The sequence below is a fragment of the Hippichthys cyanospilos genome, chromosome 4, assembly GCF_059441005.1.
Source record: "Hippichthys cyanospilos isolate Australia breed blue-spotted pipefish chromosome 4, RoL_Hcya_1.0, whole genome shotgun sequence".
NCBI classification, from domain to species: Eukaryota; Metazoa; Chordata; class Actinopteri; order Syngnathiformes; family Syngnathidae; genus Hippichthys; species Hippichthys cyanospilos.
Window position 1 is genome coordinate 3221078 of NC_142372.1, and position 20189 is coordinate 3241266.

Here is a 20189-nt window from a genome sequence, read left to right on the forward strand (position 1 = left end):
TACTATTTATATATCTAAAATAATTGACCACTTTGATTACTTTCAAAAACTATAGAATTCGTGGTACTGATGAACTACCTTAGTAATTGACTTTAGTACTTGTGGTTCTAAAGTAATTGAATACTTACTACTTAATTACTTTTACTTACGTACACCCCTTTCAATTTTTTTCAAGTGTCTAAAAGTTAGGTGCTAAAACAAACAATTGTTTTAGGTAATTAAGTACTCTCATAATCGATTACTCTGGGTAATAGCCAAAGTAATCAATAATGTTAGGTATTTAAGTAGTAAGTTGAAGTACTAAAGTGATTTAGTATCTCAAGTACTAAAGTAATCAGTTATTTTAGTACTTTAGCACTTTGGGCAATTGATATTTTTGGCAATTACATAAGATAATCACTATATTTAGTACTTCTATCCCTAAAATAATTGATTACTTTGGCAATTACCTAAAGTAATTGATGATTTAGTAGCTCATTTTTGTACATTTGAAAAAAATCGAGGGGATCGCTAAGTTCCTGGGATTGAATGTTTGGATGTAAAAATACGTCTTTGGGATTGAATGAGTTCATTGGCAGATCCTGAGCAAACGCCGATATTCGTTTAGAACGGGAGGCAATCACGCAGATGAAGTAAAGTGAAGAGACACGCCGACATAATCATGCGAGGTCCACGTTCATTCAACGGCGGGACGGAAGAGCGGCGTCCAATGCCGCACCAACGAGACTTTCTGGACTTCAAGTTCCAACTCCTCCGGAGGTCATCACATTTTGTCAGACTTAGCATGGCCAATGTGACTGATTGATCCACTAGATGAACGGTAAAGATTAAGAGGATGCTGCTTACACAGCACTTGGGGCTAATCCCCGGCACCCCCCTCTCACCCCGCGGCTCCCTTTTGAGGAGGTGTCACAGAGAAGCACCCGCAGACGGTGACGGACACGGATGCTTAGTGGGACGACTTACAACCCGAGCATCTCCACACCAGAAGCTCTGGCCACTTGACTCAGCTTGCCATCTGCACATTGGGACCTGTAGCGGGCCCCCCCTTTTTTTCCCTCAAGTTCCCTTGCCCTTAGTCGGTAGCAGATCCCGTTTCAGGATTCGAGGACGGTTATTACCCCTCCGTCGCTCGTCACTCATCACTTTGGAAAAAGATATTTTCAGAGGAAATGATGGAGGATCACCTGACCAAGATAGCCATGGCGCAGTCCTCTTCGCCCGCCGGGTCCAACGGGAGTTGCGGGACCGACGACGGCAGAGGAGGTGAGAGTCGGACTTCTTCACCTTGGGGAGCGACAGGTGGACTTTGAGATAAGACTTTCAGCAGCCGAGCGATAATAATAATAATAATAATAATAAAGAATTCATTTTGAACATGTATAAATATACGATCATAAAAAAAGAGGAGGAAGAAGCATAAACTTTTTAACTCCTCCCGTTTGCAACTTACTAATACAATATAAAACTATATATTAATACAATTTTACATAGATTTATAACTTTATATATCCATATGATGCCCGTATAATTTCATTTGTATTGCATATAATAAACCCAAATGTCCTAATCCACAGAGTAAATGCTATATTATGCATAGAATTTTCACAATAATCATCAATAATCACATAAATACAAATCTAAAATAACAATAATAATAAATTCATTTTGAACATGTATCAATATATGTACAGTATATACAGGTATGCTCAGAAAAAAAGAGTAGAAAGAAGTATAAACTTTTTAACTCCTTTCTTTTGCAATTTAATAATATGACACTAAATACTATTGAAATTTTACATAGGATTATATCTGTATATTATACATGTGATGTCCATATAATCTCATCAGTACGGCATATTTTAAACACAAATGTCCTAATTCACACAGAGTAAATGCCATATTATGTGTGGCATTTTCACAATATTAATCAATAATATTAAAACTAAACACCAATCAATAATAATAAATTGGGGAAATTAGGTTATTTTCAGCTCATCAGTATTTTTTCTACTTAAAAATTTTAGCACTAAATACTCCAAATTACAGATATTGACAAAAAGAAAAATATATATCCAACAGATTAATCGCCCAGTCGATTATAACTCTTCAGTCAAAAATCGGCCGAAAATAATAGGCCATATTGTCGATATCTAACGATTAGTAGAACTTTTTACCTTGAGGTACACTAATAAGTTATGGCAGTTGTATACAAGTAACCCTGATGTCATTATTTATTATCATTCATTAGACATATATCAATAACCTTGTGTAAATACTTGTCATTAAATGTGTTGATCAGCTCATGATAAGCAATGGAAGGACATTATGCAAATAATTGATTTGGATGTCACTGCCTTACATAAAGTCACTGTTTGTTAACAAATAAACAAAAAAACCTGAAATACATATTGCAATATAAATTAAGTGCAAATATGTTCAATATCACTCCTGCTCAACTACTAGAAACACAAACTTATATGACAAGAATGAAGTCCCGTATAACTTCATTAATTGTGCCACGCCGTGCATTCTGGGAAGCCAAAAAGATCTTTGTTTTAAGTTTGACTGAATATCGGAATACATTGGGAGGAAACTAAATGCTTTTTGCAAAAATAAAAAAATATATAGACAACTGGTATTGAATTCCTGGACTCAAAACGTCTTTGGGTGTGAATGGTTTTTTTTTCGTTTTTATGCTATAGGCGCCATCACAACCCAGCCAAAACTGGAGAAAGTAAACATAGCCAGTAGGGGAACGTAATAATGATAATTTCTGTAATATGTAAATAATTTCATGTGGCGAAGACTTGCAATGTGCGGAAAATTCGGATGTCGGAATCGAGTTTAATTTAACCCGTCAACAAGAAAACAAAAAACGATGAATGAATGCAACTGATCGACATGCTTCTGTGTGCGTGACCTCCAGGCAAGAGTCCGGCCCCCGGCAAAGCCCTCAGCCCCGCTTTGGTCTGCAAAGTGTGCGGAGACAGCAGCAGCGGCAAACATTACGGCATTTACGCCTGCAACGGCTGCAGTGGCTTCTTCAAACGCAGTGTGAGGAGGAGGCTCATTTACCGGTACGGAATAACAACAGAATTTTTATGATCGAATTATGACTATTAGGCATGGGGCGAGTACCAATAACAAGTATCGGAATCGGACCCATACCTCAGGGTATCGGGACTCGCGATGGAAGTTTTTGCTTTTAATGAATTAGGGGAATTTTGTATCACAAAGTGAAGCGAAAAAATTTGGAATTTCTCATCGAGAATGAATGGGCATTTATGGGGTGAAAACCGTTGAATTGTGGGAAAAAGGTGAAAGTCAGGAATAAGAAAAATAAAAGCCTGGGAAGTGGTAATTTTCAGAAAAGGTTGACGTTGGAACGGTTAGAATCAATCAAGAAAAGTTGAAGAGTTTGAATGTCAAAACATGGCGGCATAAAAAATATGATAGGACTAAAAATAAAACGCTGAATTGTGGGAAAACAGTAAAAGTTATGTATGAGAAAAGTAATAGCTTTAGAAAGGTGAATTGTCAGAACATGTTGAAGTTGGAATTTTTTGAGTTGCTCAAAAAATGTCGAAGAAGTTAACTGCCAAGATAAAGCAGCATAAAAATATATATTGATAGGATTAAAGATAAAACATTGAATTGTGGGAAAACTGTAAAAGATAGGAATGAAAAAAGTAATAGCTTGACGGATATGAATTTTCAGAACACGTTGAAATTGGAATGGTTTGAGCTGCTCAAGAAATGTCGAAGAAGTTAAATGCCAAAATATCAACTCAAATCAAGTCAACCTTATCTGAATCACCACAGTTTCAAAGAGCTTCACAGGTAAAAAAAAAAAGAAAAGAAAAAAAAAAGTCATACAGAACATCACAAATACACAACGGCATCCCCTGAACAACAGTCCCAGAAGGGGAAAGAAACTTACAAACTCTATCTGGGGAAAATGAGAAACCTTCAGAAGGGACCGCAGGTGGGAGGAGCCCCTTTCCAGCCTCAACAGGTTGCACAAGATGCAGTGAGCTAAAAATAACACATTGCGCTATATTAAGCACTAAGTGTCCAATGCAAAGATGCCTTGACGGCGGGCGATGCCATCGGGTAAGATCCCCCTCACAAGTCAAAATATGGCGGTATAAAAAGATATCATGAGAAAGCGGATATACTGAGAATGTGGTTGTTGTTTTGCAGGTGTCAGGCGGGCACAGGCATGTGTCCAGTGGACAAAGCTCATCGCAACCAGTGCCAGGCGTGCCGGCTGAAGAAGTGCCTGCAGGCGGGCATGAACAAAGACGGTAAATGAGTGGGGAACTGGCACTTAAGGGCGAACGAAATTTCTGACGACTTTTGTTGTGATCCCAGCTGTGCAAAATGAGCGGCAGCCCCGCAGCACAGCTCAGGTGCGTCTGGACGCCATCGACGTGGACCATGAGAAGGAGCACCTGGCCACCACGCGGGAGCCGACCTCTTCCTCGTCATCTTCCTCGTCTTCCTCGTCCAGTGGCTCGGTCATCACGTGGCCCCACATCACCTCGTCCGTAGCCATCACCTCGTCCGCGCCCCCCCAGCGCTGCGTGAGCCCCCAGAACAACCACCGCTTCATGGCGAGCCTCATGACGGCCGAGACCTGCGCCAAGCTGGAGCCTGAGGATGGTGAGGAGAATTTTGTCCCCAACCCGTATTGATATCAACCCGGTATCAGCCAAAAATACAAAATGTCATATTAACCCCTGGATTTTTAACTCGTTATCACCCAATTTGGGCTGATTTTGTAAGGGGCATAACATTGTCAAATATAAATATATATTGACGTTCAACCCCTCAAATGTTCAGTGGCATCAACCCTATCAATGCATATACACGTTTGGGGGGGGACCCCCATGATGTACAAAAATTGTAAAAATGCAATAATAGCAAAAGTAACTATGTTGTATTTTTACGAAATTGAAATCGGAATATTTATTTTGTCATAATTAGAGTATTATGACTTTTGAATACTTTTGCATTATGGGAGTGCAGGCTAAGCCAACCATTGAAGTCAATGAAAGGCTTGCAAATGTTGTTGGCCGCTAGCGCCACCCGGTGGTCTTGGGAGTGTCAACACAAAACTTTCTTTTGCCCCCCGTTCGCGAGTTGCCGTTGAAAGGATTCATCGGGAGAAATGCATGCTAAAACATCGGGTTTTTACAGACACAAAAAATTTAAAGGAGGTATCATTCCTGCTGATATCATATCAGTTCGATACCGGTATCAGACAGTACTCCAGGCTGCAATATTGGTATCATTTCAGGAGTGAAACAGTCATATTGACACACCCCCACGTCATGCACCGAAACCTATGTCGACAGCCGTTCGGGGAACTCCCAAATGACCCGATTGCCACCGCAGCCTTGAATGCGAGTCCATAACCATGTACCAAAACGTGTGTTCCAGTTGACGAAAACATCGACGTGACCGGCAACGAGCCGGAGCGAGCGTCTTCGGAATACCACATGGCACTTTACCCGTCCGCCTCGGAAAACGTGTACGAGACCTCGGCCAGGCTCCTCTTTATGTCGGTCAAGTGGGCCAAGAACTTGCCGGTATTTTCCAATCTGCCCTTCAGGGACCAGGTAACACTTCCTCCTGCTCAGTGACACATTGTGTAAATATTTGATGTTTGGGGATGCATCACCGTGTGTGTCTTTTTTTTTATTGGCGTACCCGCAGGTGATTCTTCTGGAGGAGGCATGGAGCGAACTTTTCCTCTTGTGCGCCATCCAGTGGTCACTCCCGTTGGACAGCTGCCCGCTGCTCTCCCTGCCGGATCTGTGCCCGGGCATGCAGGGCAAGACCAGCTACACCAGCTTGGACCTGAGACTCCTTCAGGAGGTCTTCAGCCGATTTAAGGCTCTCGCCGTAGACCCCACTGAGTTCGCCTGCCTCAAGGCCATCGTGCTGTTTAAACCCGGTGAGCAGACGAGGCCCTTTATATGTTTATACTTTTATAAAATAAATAAAATAAAAGTACTTTATAAAATGATAATTTTTTACTGTGGCTTGTTGTTGTTAGAGACCCGAGGTCTAAAAGATCCCGATCAAGTGGAGAACCTTCAGGATCAGTCACATGTGATGCTGGGACAACATATCCGCTCGCACTACCCCAGTCAGGCGGCCAGGTCTCGTCATCGTTCCTTATGAGAGACATAACATGTTAGGAAAATGAAGCGTCACGAAGCACGTGATATTATTTTAATCCTCTAGATCACAGGTGTCGAACTCCGGGCCTCGAGGGCCGATATCCTACATGTTTTCGAACCTTTTCCCTCAAAAACACCTGATTCAAATGATTGGGATCATTTTGAAGCTCCTGCAGAGTTTGCTAATGAGCTAATCATTTGAATCAGGTGTGTTGGGGAAAGAAAACCGGAAAACATGCAGGATGCCGGCCCTCCAGGACTGGAGTTCCACACCTATGCTCTAGATGGTGCTCATGGTGCATCTTAAAACAAAGTGTCATCTAGAGGGGTAAAATAATGTCACAAGTGCTTCACGAGGCTTCATTTTCCCATCACTAATTTTTGGATGTTTTTATATTTTACGGTGGGTTTTTAAAATGAATGATTTCTTTGTTCACCACTAGATGTCACTAAATCTTACACAACGTGCTTTCAAAATTGGCTTACTAAATCCACATCCAAATACACAGATGTATCAATAACATCGCTTTGTTTTGTTTGTTTGTTTTTTATTTTTTTTTTAGGTTTGGAAAGCTGCTGCTGCTTTTGCCGTCATTACGTTTCGTGAACTCCGAACGCATCGAGCTGCTGTTCTTCCACAGAACCATCGGAAACACTCCCATGGAGAAACTACTGTGCGACATGTTTAAGAACTGACTCCGCTACTTCAAAACTCTTCAGTCTAAAATTTATGGAGGAAGGGCCGCTGCTTCGTTAACTCTTATGGTTAATGGTAAAGTCACTTTTTTCGTTTGCCACACAGCTAATTCTGTATATTGCTTATGCTTGTATATTATTCTTGATTAGATTTTTTTTTTTAAATCAGCTCAGTATTACGGTTGTCTGCAAGTGTTTCTCTGGTGTCTTCGTCTTCTGAATATTAAATTGTACGCGGCTTGATGGGATGTACTGTCTTCGGGGTGATTGTGTATTGATGTTGTCATGTCTTAATAAAGAAATACATTTTCGATTTGGTTCCTCATTTTTTGGGTTTGTGATATTGGCACAGGCTGTCATCGTGAGTTCGATACATTGAAATAAGACTGAGTATCGGCCCAGTACTGGTAACAAAATGTAGCAGTGAGTAACGTCTTGTTCCAATTCATTTGTCCTTAAATTGAAAAGTAAAGTAACGTCACCGAAAGTAAAGTAAAAGTAAATTGCTAAATGAATGCATGAAATCAATATTTTTTTTGTCTGGTCCAACTCAGAAGGAGGAAGTAAAACATAAAATAAAATTAAGAAATAAGGTAAACCTACAATAAAATAAATAAATAAATAAATAAATAAATATATATATATATATATATATATATATATATATATATATATATATATGCAGTTTTAGGTAGACAAAGGACTTTTTCACAAAAAATAATACCATGGGAAATGTTGTTTTTTCTTCATGGCAGCTGCAAACAAAAGTTTCCCTTGTTTCGACCCGAGATTTTCATCTCATTATGAGATTAGTCTTTTCAAGTAACAGGCAGAGCGAGGCATGAAGGTTCATTCCACATTGCAGCATGAAAATGACATTTTCCCTCCAAATAGCTTAGGGCGTATTTCAAGGTATTTTATTGAATGTATGTGTGCTGTCATTGTATAATATGGAACGGTTTTATAGCAATATGGACACTGTTGGAATAGTAATCAGAAAGGTTATATTTAAAAAAGGAATGAACATCATGAGTAATTGTCCAGAAAATGCCAGCAAAATGCAACATGAAGCTTTTTAACTCACTTCTACACAGTTCCTTGGCGCTGGGATAGTACAATTTTTTATTTTTTTTGTGTGAATTTAAGTGTGATTTCATGAAATAACATTCAGAAAGTGTTTATAAATCAACAAAACAATATATTTTAAGATTTGTGGTCGCAATTTGATTCAAGATTTAAAGTTTAACATTTAATTGAATCACTAAATTCTTTTGAACTTTTGTTTCGTCTTGGCATCAATCTGAACAGTCTTTTAATGTGATCAAGAGGTATTTTTCCCCCCATTCTTCAGATTTCCACAGATCATCTTTATTCTTCATGTTTGACTGACTTATCTGAATGTTTTGTTGACATTCCCATTAGCGCAGCTCCATCTAGTGGAAGTGGAACGCAAATGTATTGAATTTCCAAAGCATCTTTAAACCAAGAGTGGAATCTCGCGGCGCAAAAACAATATCAAAAGTGCTTCATGAGGCTTCATTTTCCCATCAATACTGTCCAGCATTCCGCCACTTTTGCAAAACATCCATTTCACGATTTAGCTCATTTTCACATTTTTGATTTTAAAAATTAAGCACAAAAACAGCCGAGGGGGGTTTTCAAACAATAAAGGAAAATAAGAATCAGAGGACAAAGATGGTCTATGTGAACTCGCTAATTCCAATGACTAGCCTAGCTTAGCAATTCGCAAATTGGAGCATGAGTACCCCAGTGAGACTGTAACAGGATCTCTGCAGGTATCAGCAAATCTGATTTCATGCTTTGAATGCCGTGACGGGAGCGGTACTTTTTTTCTTTTCAAATTAAGAGCAAATTAATTGGAACATGAGTCAACTCATTTGCGAATTGACATATACAGATAGCGCTAGTCTTTTTTTTCATCCCAAAAATGTGCTGGCACTTGTCTGAAAAATACAAATTTACATCACTATAAAAAAAGTTGGGAGGCACTGGTCCAGTTAATCTTCACCGGGGTTCACCTTAGGTCAAAATGTTCTACCACGCCCCCATGCGCAACAGCTAATCTACTGCGTTTAATTCTTAACGCCGACTGGAATGCATTGTGCGCTTTGGTCCCAACATCGGACCGGCACCGACGGATCTGACTCCCGCTAACGGAATTGAACGCGTCCCGCTCGGCAGACACGATGAACCACAGCAAGGATGAATTTGAACCTTCTGAATATTCCTACTATGATTATTCAGACTGGTACTCCAATAATCCGGAACCGACCAAACCCCCCAAAGAGTGAGTATTCTGTCTGCCTCGAGCGGAAAGTCAGGAAGAATAATCGAGTTTGATCTATTTACGATTTTGGATGATTGATTTGGATTTCTTCTGCAGAGTCATTTTACCGTGTGAGCCGACTGCCAGTGATGCAATCTTTCACATATGCATACTGTCTATATCTGTAAGTACACATTGAGAAAGAAAGAATCGTTTTCGATTCGTGTCAAAAGTCTGTTCATGCGTCCACGCTAGTGGACGATTGATTTTTTTTGTCTTCGATCTAGCCTGCTAAGTCCTGATGTGCTCAGTGGAGGACAGTCTGGCGTTTCTGATAATGTATCATTTTTTTAGAGCTGTTAAAATTAATCGATTGATCGTCAGGTAATCGATGATCAGATTAACGAGAATTTTAATAAACGAGTAATAGTTTAGAGCAGGGGTGGCAAACTCGTTTTTGGGATGCATGAGGGGAAATCTATTACCAAGCGGGCCGGACCAATCGAATCATAGTATAGATTTAATGTCATATATAATATAATAATATAACTTTAAAACAACAGTTGCAAATTTACTATTCTTTTTTTTTTAATACTATCTAATATTGTACGAGTACAAAAATCACTATTAATCATAAAACATTGAATTTAATCATTTAACATTTCAAGTTTTTCATTTATTGATAACAATTTAGCAATTTTTTATACTTCACGTTACATAATAATCTCGTGGGTTCCACTAAACCTGTTTGCGGAGCAGAACCATAATAATGCGGATTCAAACGTGCTGTTTGAACTGGCAAATTTAAATTTAGATTTATGGGGAGGGGTTTTCCAATTATGTATATAATATTTCTAGTGTGGATATTTGTGTGCTGGTAAGCACAGTCATAATGAAAAGATTAAAAAAAAGAAAATTAAAAAAAAAAAAAAAGGTAATTCATAATCAAATGGAAAGATTTTATTAGGTCTTTTGCGTATATAACATTTTTTTCACCAAGCAATATCTAAACTTACCCTTTCTCTCGAAATATTCCTCAAAACTCCACAAATCAACGCATTCTTGAAGTTCCTCACATGCCTCCATTTTTTTTCTTCCTGCTTATTCTTCTTTGAGTACTTGCGTTGTGCCTTGTTTGATCCCTGCTTAAGTGCACTTCTGCCACCCAGTGGTCGTTTTTTAATAGCATGGACTGACTTTTAAACCCCCTGCTTTGCGAACCCTCGATAACCCTTGTGCAAAAAACAAAAAACAAAAACAACAACAACAAAAAGGTTTTGGGGATTTTAAACACAGAAATTTCAAAGAAACTTTACGACGTTTTGGTAAACAATGAGTTCATATGTCCCACTAACTCTAAATTGAAGTGAGCAGAAGACTTTGTTTTTTTGTTCTAGATGGTGTTTTTGCTAATTCTAGCAGCTCTGAGCAGGAGAAATAAACTCTGCCAAGGATTTGCCCGAAGTTCTTCCAGTATTTTTAGGTGGGTTCCAGAGTCTATCGGCACTTGATTTCCGTTTACCGTTTATGTGTGTATGCGCCCTGTAGTCCAACCAACTTCCTGGATCAGACACAAAGCAAAGGTGTGTCCATGGCCGTGTTTGGTCTGCTGTTCAGCAAATTGGCCACGCTGGTGATTGCGCCGGATCCCCTGCCTTTCTCCAAGGACACTCCAGCTGAAATCAAAGGTGCACATTTGGAGTGCAAATAGTTTCAACACATACTCTATGGAAGTGTTTTTCAAACTTTTTGGAAGCAAGGCAGACTTTGTCTTTGTAAAATGTCAAAATTTGAAACTCTTTAGCCGATGTTAACCATATAAAGTCATTCTAATTATACGAAACGATGTCCAAAGAAATTTTTGACCCATAATATGAAAAAAATACATACATTTCATCCATCAACATCTCATTCTTTCACCGAACGCCATCCCATTCTCTATCCCGAACTTAAAGAAGCTAGAAGAATATATAAAAAAAAAGAATATAGCAACATTTTCTGTGTTTCAATTCAAATCGTTTTCTTCTGTTTGCTCTTCTATCCTTTGTTAATCCTTCCAGATGTTAACTCACTCCAAAGGTAACGTTTCACATTTTTGTACTTGTTTTTTTGGCATGAATTCGATCGAGCGAGATATGAAAAAAACTCTCAATTAAAAAAAAAAAAAAGCCATCCTGGAACGATAGCAGCGATGTACCTCAAGCCACCACAATAAACAACGCTCCTCAAGAGCTTGTCTCAAAGTAATGTGCTGCCACCTATTGGCGAAGTCTATTTATTACATGATTAAGCTGTGACACGCTACTCTCAGAGCTGGCAATGGCACATTGTTTCCAAAAATTGCCCCCAAAAAAGTAAAATTTGATGATTTTCCACCCCACACTTGACTATATCTCATGGAACACTAATGATTTATTCCATCTCTCTATATATCTCCATATTTGTTTAGAGTTCATGAAGATAACGGCCATTTTCTACTATCCAGTTCTCTACTACCCTTTGATGGTTTGTAGCACGTTGCAGCACAAGGTCGGCTATGTTTTGGGCACGCTGCTCTCCGTCAGTCATTTTGGGGTGCAGCTGTGGCAGAAGGTGGACTGTCCAAAAACTCCCGAGGTAATTTAATGCTTATTGGCTTTTCCGATTATATTCAGGATCTTAACTTAGCACGTCTGTTCTTTGATTTCACAGCTGTACAAGTTCTACTCTTTGCTCGCAAGTTTGCCGCAGCTGGCCTGCCTGGCGTATCTTTGCGTCCAGTTTGCTTTGTTGTTTTTCAGGGGAACAAAGAATGAAGAGGTGAGCAACGTTCTTCGCTGACGTTGTTTTCTGTTTGCGTGATAGAAAATAGTGGTTTTCGAATGGGGGTATGTGAAGGCACCTCATTTTAGAAGGGTTCAAATCAGTTTCCAATGCCTAAATAGTCACAGTGCGGGGTTCTTTTCAAACTAAGAGCAAATTAATTGGAACACGAAGCAGCTTTTTTATGCCTTTGCAAAACATTTGCCTTTACTGTATTTTGTTCATTTTTACACAGATATGCATTGTCATTAATGATAATCGAGTCTTACGGAATTGCTGAATAAAGAGATACCACGACAACAATATTTCCCAAGTTGAATAAATGAAACATGGATAGCACAACTATCGATTTTAAGCCTTTTTTTTCTTTTAAATCTTCTTTTCAAAATGCTTCTTCGTTTAATCGCCTGACTGAAGAAGTCCAGTTTTATTTTCAAATTAAGAGCAAATTAATTGCAACATGAAGGAGCTCATGATTATAATAAAGAGCTTTTTGAAAGCAGAGTTGACATAACAGCGTCTTTAAGAGGATTATTTAGGACCAGCGACATTTTTTTTTCTACTTCACATGTACTAAGGATACAAATACAAGATTTTGTTACAACATCCAATCCCTGTAAGACATAATAGTGGGAACAATTTTAGAAAACAGAATGCTTTGTCCGTATTTCTTTGCAAAACATTTGGCTAAAGTTTGAATGATTTGTCTCCCAGGATGTGGACAGCTCCTACTACAGCGACTATGTAAAATGTCTCCTCAAAAAGAAGAGTCCTCCAGCAGTCAGGTGACTTTGCTAGTTTGGTATTTTAGTACGGTGGTTCAGAATACCCCTGGGGGTACGTGATGGCATTTCACGTTAGTGATGGGAAAATGAAGCCTCATGAAACACTTGTGAAATGATGTCGCTTCTCTAGATGCTGCTTGTGGTTTGAAGATAAAATCTACTATCATGGGAATGTTTTAAATTTCAATCTTTGAACAAACACTGCCATGTAGAGAAAAAAAAATCCTAAGTGCTTCACGAGGCTTCATTTCCTCATTAATACGTCAGGGTAAATGAGATTCTGTTTTGTTTTTTACACATTTTTGCAGCTCTTCTTCATCTGACAAAGCAACGCTTGGGGAGAGACTACGAGAAGTGGCTAAGGGTTATATCTATATTCCAGAAAAAGGTGTGTGCATTTGACTTAAAAAAAAAAAAAAAATATATATATATATATATATATATATATATATATATATATATATATCAATAATTGTAAACTCTCTCTTTTTTCTTTCAGTGTTTCGTTTCCCTTTAAAATTGGCCGTATCAGTATTTGTGGCTTTGGTGGCTATTTTCCATGTAAGTGAGCTTCAACGCCACATCATGACACGTCATTTATTTTACTGACGGTGGATTAGAAAAATAAAGCCTAGCAGATGATGGTCAGTTATTTTTTTAATTGATTAACTGCGGCTTGTATTTATGGGCGGTATTTACCTCTTTCGGGGCACAAAGTTCATATTCTTTTACAACACACAACATACAGCGCATCACAGCGTGGCCGCTAACTCTCCCTGCGCCCGGGAGCACCCCTCCTGAACTACAACTCCCATTTTCTTCAGTGAAACGTTTTTGGAAAGGACAGTCTTGGCATGCGTTGTCCATTCCTGTTCCTGTCCCCGACCAGAATCGGGAGACGAAGGGACAAAGTTGCCCTTGGTGTAGCGGCCGTCGCACGTTGACCAAACCTGACCCCATAGTGTAAATTTGCGACTGAGCAAGATCGAATATTAACAGGCTGTTAGACTGCTTCAGACTCTACGTTAGAGCGAGCGTGGGAGGGTTCTTGCAGTACATCGGGTAGACGCTGCCATAAAGCGGTGACGTAAAGTGTGGTAAACACTGCATCTACGGTAGTATCATTATACGACGGTCGGCGTATATATTTTTGAAAATTCTGCGATTTAGTGAAGCAGTGAAACTTGGAACGCGATATAGCGAGGGATCACTGTACTTCGGTTTTATCCTTTTGACTCGCAGTTTAGTGAACATTTATTTTCGGAGCAATAACAGTTCTTCTCTCGTGAAGACAAAATTGGGAATGCGACGAAACGTGTTTTTTTAAAATATATTATTTATTATATTTATTGATTAGTTTCCATTTTGTCTTTCAGACAGCCCTATTGTTAGTTGTCTTGGTCGTACCGACTCTCCATATTGTCCGTGCCGGTATTGATGAGAACATCGCCTTTCTCCTACTGGGATTCGGGATCGTCCTCTCCGATGATAGAATGGAGGTTGTCAAAATTGTCACTTTCTACACTTGGCTGCTGGAAGGTTTGTGACAGTCTAATAAAGATACATTATAATTGATCGAGATATTATGTTTTGGACACCTTCCTTTTTTTTTTTAGTCTGCTACCTCTGCGCTATGACTTTATCCTGTTTGATCAGTCTGCTCATGCTCATGAGGACCATGGTACTTCACAGGTACTGAAACCGCCGTATTTTTCGTAATATAAGCCGCGACTTTTTTCTCGTGATTTGAGCCCTGCAGCTCATAGTCTAGTTCAGTTTATCTGCAGTTTCTTCGACTAGCCACCAGGGGGCAATCCATCGATTTGCCTTGTGCTTCAGGTCAAATTTGAAGAGGTTGTACAAGGGAGAAATTTATAATCTCTACAACAGCCAGAAGAGCCTTCGTCCTTCTAAATCTGGCGTTGTGTGTTGGATGGGCTTGACTGGATATCAAGCTGCAATCGTCTGTCTGGGTAAAGTTCAAGCCGGCTATGATTTTGGGACGTGTAGTGTAATTGCACATGTATGTCACCAGGCGGTGCTGTGATGCTCTCACAATCAAAGTGTGAGGGGTTTAGAAAATGGCATTTTTTTTCATGAATGATTAATGTGATTTGGAAAATAATCAGCACGATGTTTTATAACTTTTTCTTCCGGTTAAAATATTTAAGATATGTTGTTGTCAACGTTTGACATTAAGTCAGTACAGTTCGATACAAACAGTTCAGTTGGGTCAAAAATGTTTCTAGTTTGAATAAGGATTGACCAATATTTTTATTTCAGGCACTTTGATGCAATTTAAGATGTTTTTTTCAGATTCAGATTAAGCTGTAAACCTTTTTGGGTTAAAATTAGCTGAAAGTTGATTTAAAAGTCTTTTCTTTTGGTAATGTTATAAAGGAAACCATTTTAATAGATAATTATCTCATTTATAGTCACTGCAACGAGTGGGGGGGGCGAAATACTTTTTCTTTCTATGGGGGGGCTTTGCAAAAAATAATTGAGAAGCACCGCTTTATACTCAAACGTGCTTTACATTAGCGATGAAAAAAAATGAAGCCTCATGAAGCATGTGATATTATTTTATTCCTCTAGATGGTGCTCTTGTTTTAAAGAGAAAGTGCAGTGGAGATGCATTAGGTTTCCGATGCATCGGTAAGCAAAGAGTGCCATCTAGTGGAGAAAAAGGGTTCTTCGTGAAGCTTCATGTTCCTCTCACTACTTTTCGTACTTAAGTTACAACATTAAAACATTTTTTTTTTCTGCGGTATCTTGACAGGTATGGTGATCCAGACTGTGGTGTTTTTCATCTGCTTCTTGTTTCTGGTCTTCCTTATCATCATCCCTATTTTTCACGGCCGTAATCTCATGGTTTTTGAAATTGCTGGCAAGGCTTGGTAGGTCTGCAAATTCTTTTGAGTTATTTTAATTCTCATTGGACGAACATTGAACATGTTTTCATTTGTGTGTGTGACGCCTCAGGCCCGCGTGGGTTACCGTGATCCTCATCACGGCGCTTCAGCATGTTGCTGCCAAATTTGCCTTTGTCAAAAAAGACGCTGGCACCAGAGACTTGAAGAACAGGTACAACAATGTGTCATTAGTGCTCTATATAGGCTGGCGAGATTGATATAAATGACTCCTAGTGGTTTTGCTTATTATTAGATATTTCTAGTTCACAGGCCCAAATTGGTCCAAATAGACACCAAGGGTGGAAAAAAAGTCTCCTAGTATTTTTGCTTCTTTTTTTAGATGTGTTTAGTTCACCGGCCCAAATTGGTCGAAATTGACACAGAGGGTGGAAAAAAAAAATCCTCAAAACTTTATAAAAGTTGGACATTCATATAATTAAGTGGCAATGTGTTATTTGGTCTTCTGTGTTGATGTTCATCAAGCAATTTTTAAAAAAAATTTGAATGCTCGATATTTGTTTTGGATTTTCTGTACTTGTTAGCTGCCGCCACTGCTAGGGTTACCGGATGTAACGTTATTAAAGCTAGAAAACTGACAACACCACAGAGATACTACACAATTTCATGTGCGCTACACGGAATACCCAATGTCCTGTATTTGAATTCCAAATTATGACAAACCTTCACCAACAGAGGCCGCTAACACGCTGCGAAACAACCGTGAAATCACCGCGGTTCGGAAATACCCAAAGACGCGACAGCGCATGATTCAAAACGCACAATACCTCTTCGGAATCGGATTACGTGATTAAACCGCTGTATAGCAACTCTATAATCACTTTTTAATGACTATTCTAAAGGGTGTCACGAAAAATATTTCAATATTCAACCCCTAACTTTTAAGTTTATAATAAAGGGAAAGTAGAGAAAGTTTTTAATTGTATGTCGGATTTTCAGGGAGAGTTTGTTCCTTCTGACCTATCTGCTGTTTCTCATCAACACCGCGGTGGGGGTCATAGTGGCAATATGGAGAATGCTCATCACAGCGTTGTACAATATTGTGCATCTGGGCCGAGTGGATATCAGTTTGCTGCACCGCACCGCGGAAGCCTACGACCCAGGTAGAGCCATGAATGTTCTTTGTAAAAGTTTGAAAATATTTTTGAAATATTCATTTGTGCAATTCCAGCATACCACTACTACACACACTTTTTGAAAGTGGAAGTGAGCCAGTCGCACCCGGTGATGAAAGCTTTCTGCGGGTTGCTGCTGGACGAAACGCTTGAAGGCGGACGAGTAGGTCAGAAAATTCGTGATGCGGAGGAAGGTATGAAGATAACCGCGGAAGCGCGAGGTCGCCAATGTGAAGTAAACATCTCGTTCGAGCATAATTCCACCTATGTTCAAATGTAATTACAAGTAGGTTTGAACATATTTGAAAATATTTTCTAACCTTTTTAGAAATGAGTTGCCAGCACTGTACGTCCGAATGCTAACACATAGCATTTGTTCCCATAATGCAACAGAGTATTGACAAGCATACTCCATAGATTAATGGGAAGAATTTTTTATTTTTTTTGCATTTGCTTTCAGGTACATTCTAACTTAGAACACGTTTGTATGTACTTATAGGCTAAATGCTAAAAACATTGAATTTTTCCCCACAATGCAATGGGGTGTTGACACGTATACCCAATTGTATTATGTGAAAAAAAAGCTTCTTTTTGTAACTCTTAGCTCACGATTGTTTTTTAATAAAATATGTTTGAACATATTTGCAAATACATTCCAAAGTACTTGTATGCTAAATGCTAACAACATAGCATTTGTTTCTATGATGCAAAGCATAACCTGAGCATTTAGCCCACAACTTCTTTCCAACCTATCTAAAAATACGTTTGAACGTACTTGTAGGCTAAATGCTAACAATATAGCATTTGTTTTTATGATGCCAAGGGGATGTTGACAAATATAACCTGTTGCATTATGAGAAAAAAATGCTGTTGTTAGCATTTAGCTCACAAGTACTTTCCAATGCATCTAAAAAATATGTTTGAGTGTACTTGTATGCTAAATGCTAACAATATAGCATTTGTTTTTATGATGCCAAGGGGATGTTGACAAGTATAACCTGTTGCATTATGGGAAAAAATGTTGTTCTAGCTCACAAATACGTTCAGACATGATGTTTCTATGATGCAAAGCATAACCTGCTGTATTATGGGAAAAAAATTGAGAGCATTTAGCCCACAACTTCTTTCCAATCTATCTAAAAAATATGTTTGAGTGTTCTTGTAGGCTAAATGCTAACAATATAGCATTTGTTTTTATGATGCTAAGGGGATGTTGACAAGTATAACCTGTTGCATTATGGGAAAAAAACGCTGTTGTTAGCATTTAGCTCACAAGTACTTTCCAATCTATCTAAAATAAATGTTTGAGTGTACTTGTATGCTAAATGCTAACAATATAGCATTTGTTTTTATGATGCTAAGGGGATGTTGACAAGTATAACCTGTTGCATTATGGGAAAAAAACGCTGTTGTTAGCATTTAGCTCACAAGTACTTTCCAATGCATCTAAAAAATATGTTTGAGTGTACTTGTATGCTAGATGCTAACAATATAGCATTTGTTTTTATGATGCCAAGGGGATGATGACAAGTATAACCTGTTGCATTATGGGAAAAAATGTTGTTCTAGATCACGAATACGTTCAGACATCTAAAAATATGTTTGATTGTACTTGCATGCTAAATGCTAACAAGATAGCATTTATTCTTATAATGCAATGGGTTGTCGGGAAGCATACACCATAGCATTATGTGGAAAAATGTTTTAGCGTTTACCTCACAAGTACATTCAAATATACTTTCAAATATGTTCAAACAAGTCAAAAATGTTTACCGCACATTGGCATGTATATAAATACACACACACCTGCATTCTTTAGTTTTATCGCTAAATATTTTTCCTCAAGAATTTTTTGTTTACTTTTAGGAGGAAATTGATCATTTTTCCTACAATATATTTTTAAGCAAGTATCTGTATGAGTTTCTTCATGTTCCAATGAATTTTCCTTTAATTTGAAAAGAAAGCAGTACTATTTCCTACAACCAACATATGCATCTGCTGTCAGACTCGGGAATGAAATCAATTTTAAGTTGCATCCTAAAAAGCATTGAAATCCATTTGCATTTACCTGCATAAACCCGTCTTAAAACGCTGAGTCATGTTTGCAGGGATCCAGGAGGGCTCGCGGAGCAGATCCGCCGGCGGTCGTAGGATCCGCTCTCGCTGGCGGCTGCTATACACGCTGGTCAACAACCCCACCCTCCTGGGATGCAGGAAGCACTTCCAGACGTCGCAGAGCTTGGAGAGCATCCTCAACGGCAGCCAAAAACGCAGCAAGCGGGAAGCGGGCAAGGCGCCGTCCGCTGAGCCTGCGCCGTCCACCGAGAGCCAAGATAAAAGCGATTGACAACATAAGCTTACGGACTGGAAAATGAAGCCTCATGAAGCATTTGACAACAAGTTTTACTCCTCTAGATGGTGTTCTTTGTTCAAAGAAAATAGGCTAGTGCAATGGAAATATAGTAGAGTTACGATGCATCGTTAATTGTAGTGTGAGGAGCAAAAAAAAAAAAAAATCAAAAGTGCTTCATGAGGCTTCATTTTCCCCATCACCATGATTGTACCTTATCAACTTTTAAAGGGGCAGTCAACCCGAAAGTATTCTGTTCAATATGTTGTATTCCAGTGGATTTCAATCTTTTATAGTGACGTCCCCCCCGATTAAATATTTTTTCAGCCGGTTTACATTAATGGCAATTTGTATCTGTATAAAGCAAAAATAAAGTCATACAATGTTTTGCAAAGACGCCACTATAAAAGCAATCGAGCAATAAGTTTGTTCGTATTCCAATTAATTTGCTCTTAATCTGAAAAGAACAAATCTTGTTCCTTTTACATTAAAAAAAAAAAAAAATATATATATATTTCTAAATGGGTTGACTTCCCCTTTAACACACACAAATATGTTCTTGAGCCAATATTAAATAATTTAGATGAAATGTATTGATGTACAGCACTCGGTGTTTGTTGTCTGTCAATCTAAACAGTAAAATATTGCTGTCAAATTCGTATTCTGTTTCTCTTGCACTAATGCACTAATACGTCAAGATCATTCCCATTCTATTTTTAGAATTATGAAGAATTATCGACACCCGATTCAACAGCTACAATTCCGCCGATTCTATCAGCCTGATAGATTTGTTTATCAGCCCTGCAGCGCAGTTGGTTTTGTAACCGCAAAAAAAAAAAAAAAAAATCCTCTGTAAAGTGCACAAGTCATCAGTCGCTTTGTTGCTCCATTTTGATACGCACGCATATTGATCCGGACTGATCAATTGCAGCACGACAACAGGACGGATGAGGTCAGAATTCCACTTTGGCATGAAAAAATAAGTGGTTCAAAGTACAGTAGAACAACCGTTCCATTCCGTACATTATTT

General features: G+C 38.7%; 2 protein-coding genes across 3 annotated transcripts; both read left to right on the forward strand.

The window, feature by feature from the left end:
* The first annotated feature begins 747 nt into the window (after window positions 1–747).
* On the forward strand, window positions 748–7203 carry nr2e3 (nuclear receptor subfamily 2, group E, member 3). 2 transcript variants are annotated; one of them, XM_088412532.1, is made up of 8 exons: window positions 755–1266; window positions 2930–3080; window positions 4207–4310; window positions 4378–4668; window positions 5449–5627; window positions 5725–5965; window positions 6068–6173; window positions 6758–7203. In XM_088412532.1, exons 1-8 carry the CDS (start codon window positions 1173–1175, stop codon window positions 6888–6890), a joined length of 1299 nt encoding a protein of 432 aa, XP_088268658.1. In that variant the 5' UTR covers window positions 755–1172; the 3' UTR covers window positions 6891–7203. The 2 variants fall into 2 exon arrangements, with proteins under 2 accessions (XP_088268656.1, XP_088268658.1); XM_088412530.1 differs by having other exon boundaries at window positions 748–1266; window positions 5725–6173.
* A 1799-nt stretch (window positions 7204–9002) lies between these two features.
* LOC148424307 (receptor for retinol uptake stra6-like) lies at window positions 9003–19814 on the forward strand. The gene is made up of 17 exons (XM_088412527.1): window positions 9003–9198; window positions 9295–9361; window positions 10575–10660; window positions 10726–10865; window positions 11627–11793; window positions 11869–11976; window positions 12694–12764; window positions 13073–13152; window positions 13264–13325; window positions 14141–14303; window positions 14381–14456; window positions 14604–14737; window positions 15544–15661; window positions 15747–15848; window positions 16634–16797; window positions 16866–17003; window positions 18918–19814. Exons 1-17 carry the CDS (start codon window positions 9098–9100, stop codon window positions 19154–19156), a joined length of 2016 nt encoding a protein of 671 aa, XP_088268653.1. The 5' UTR covers window positions 9003–9097; the 3' UTR covers window positions 19157–19814.
* Window positions 19815–20189: the final 375 nt, after the last annotated feature.

Bases quoted from the DNA above. Each gene is read 5' to 3' on its own strand.
- nr2e3 (XM_088412530.1), top strand. From the start codon at position 1,173: ATGATGGAGGATCACCTGACCAAGATAGCCATGGCGCAGTCCTCTTCG. The intron at 1,267-2,929 runs GTGAGAGTCGGA...CGTGACCTCCAG, and splicing joins GACCGACGACGGCAGAGGAG to GCAAGAGTCCGGCCCCCGGC. The intron at 4,669-5,448 runs GTGAGGAGAATT...CGTGTGTTCCAG, and splicing joins CAAGCTGGAGCCTGAGGATG to TTGACGAAAACATCGACGTG.
- LOC148424307 (XM_088412527.1), top strand. From the start codon at position 9,098: ATGAACCACAGCAAGGATGAATTTGAACCTTCTGAATATTCCTACTAT. The intron at 10,661-10,725 runs GTGGGTTCCAGA...TGCGCCCTGTAG, and splicing joins AGTTCTTCCAGTATTTTTAG to TCCAACCAACTTCCTGGATC. The intron at 15,849-16,633 runs GTACAACAATGT...TCGGATTTTCAG, and splicing joins ACCAGAGACTTGAAGAACAG to GGAGAGTTTGTTCCTTCTGA.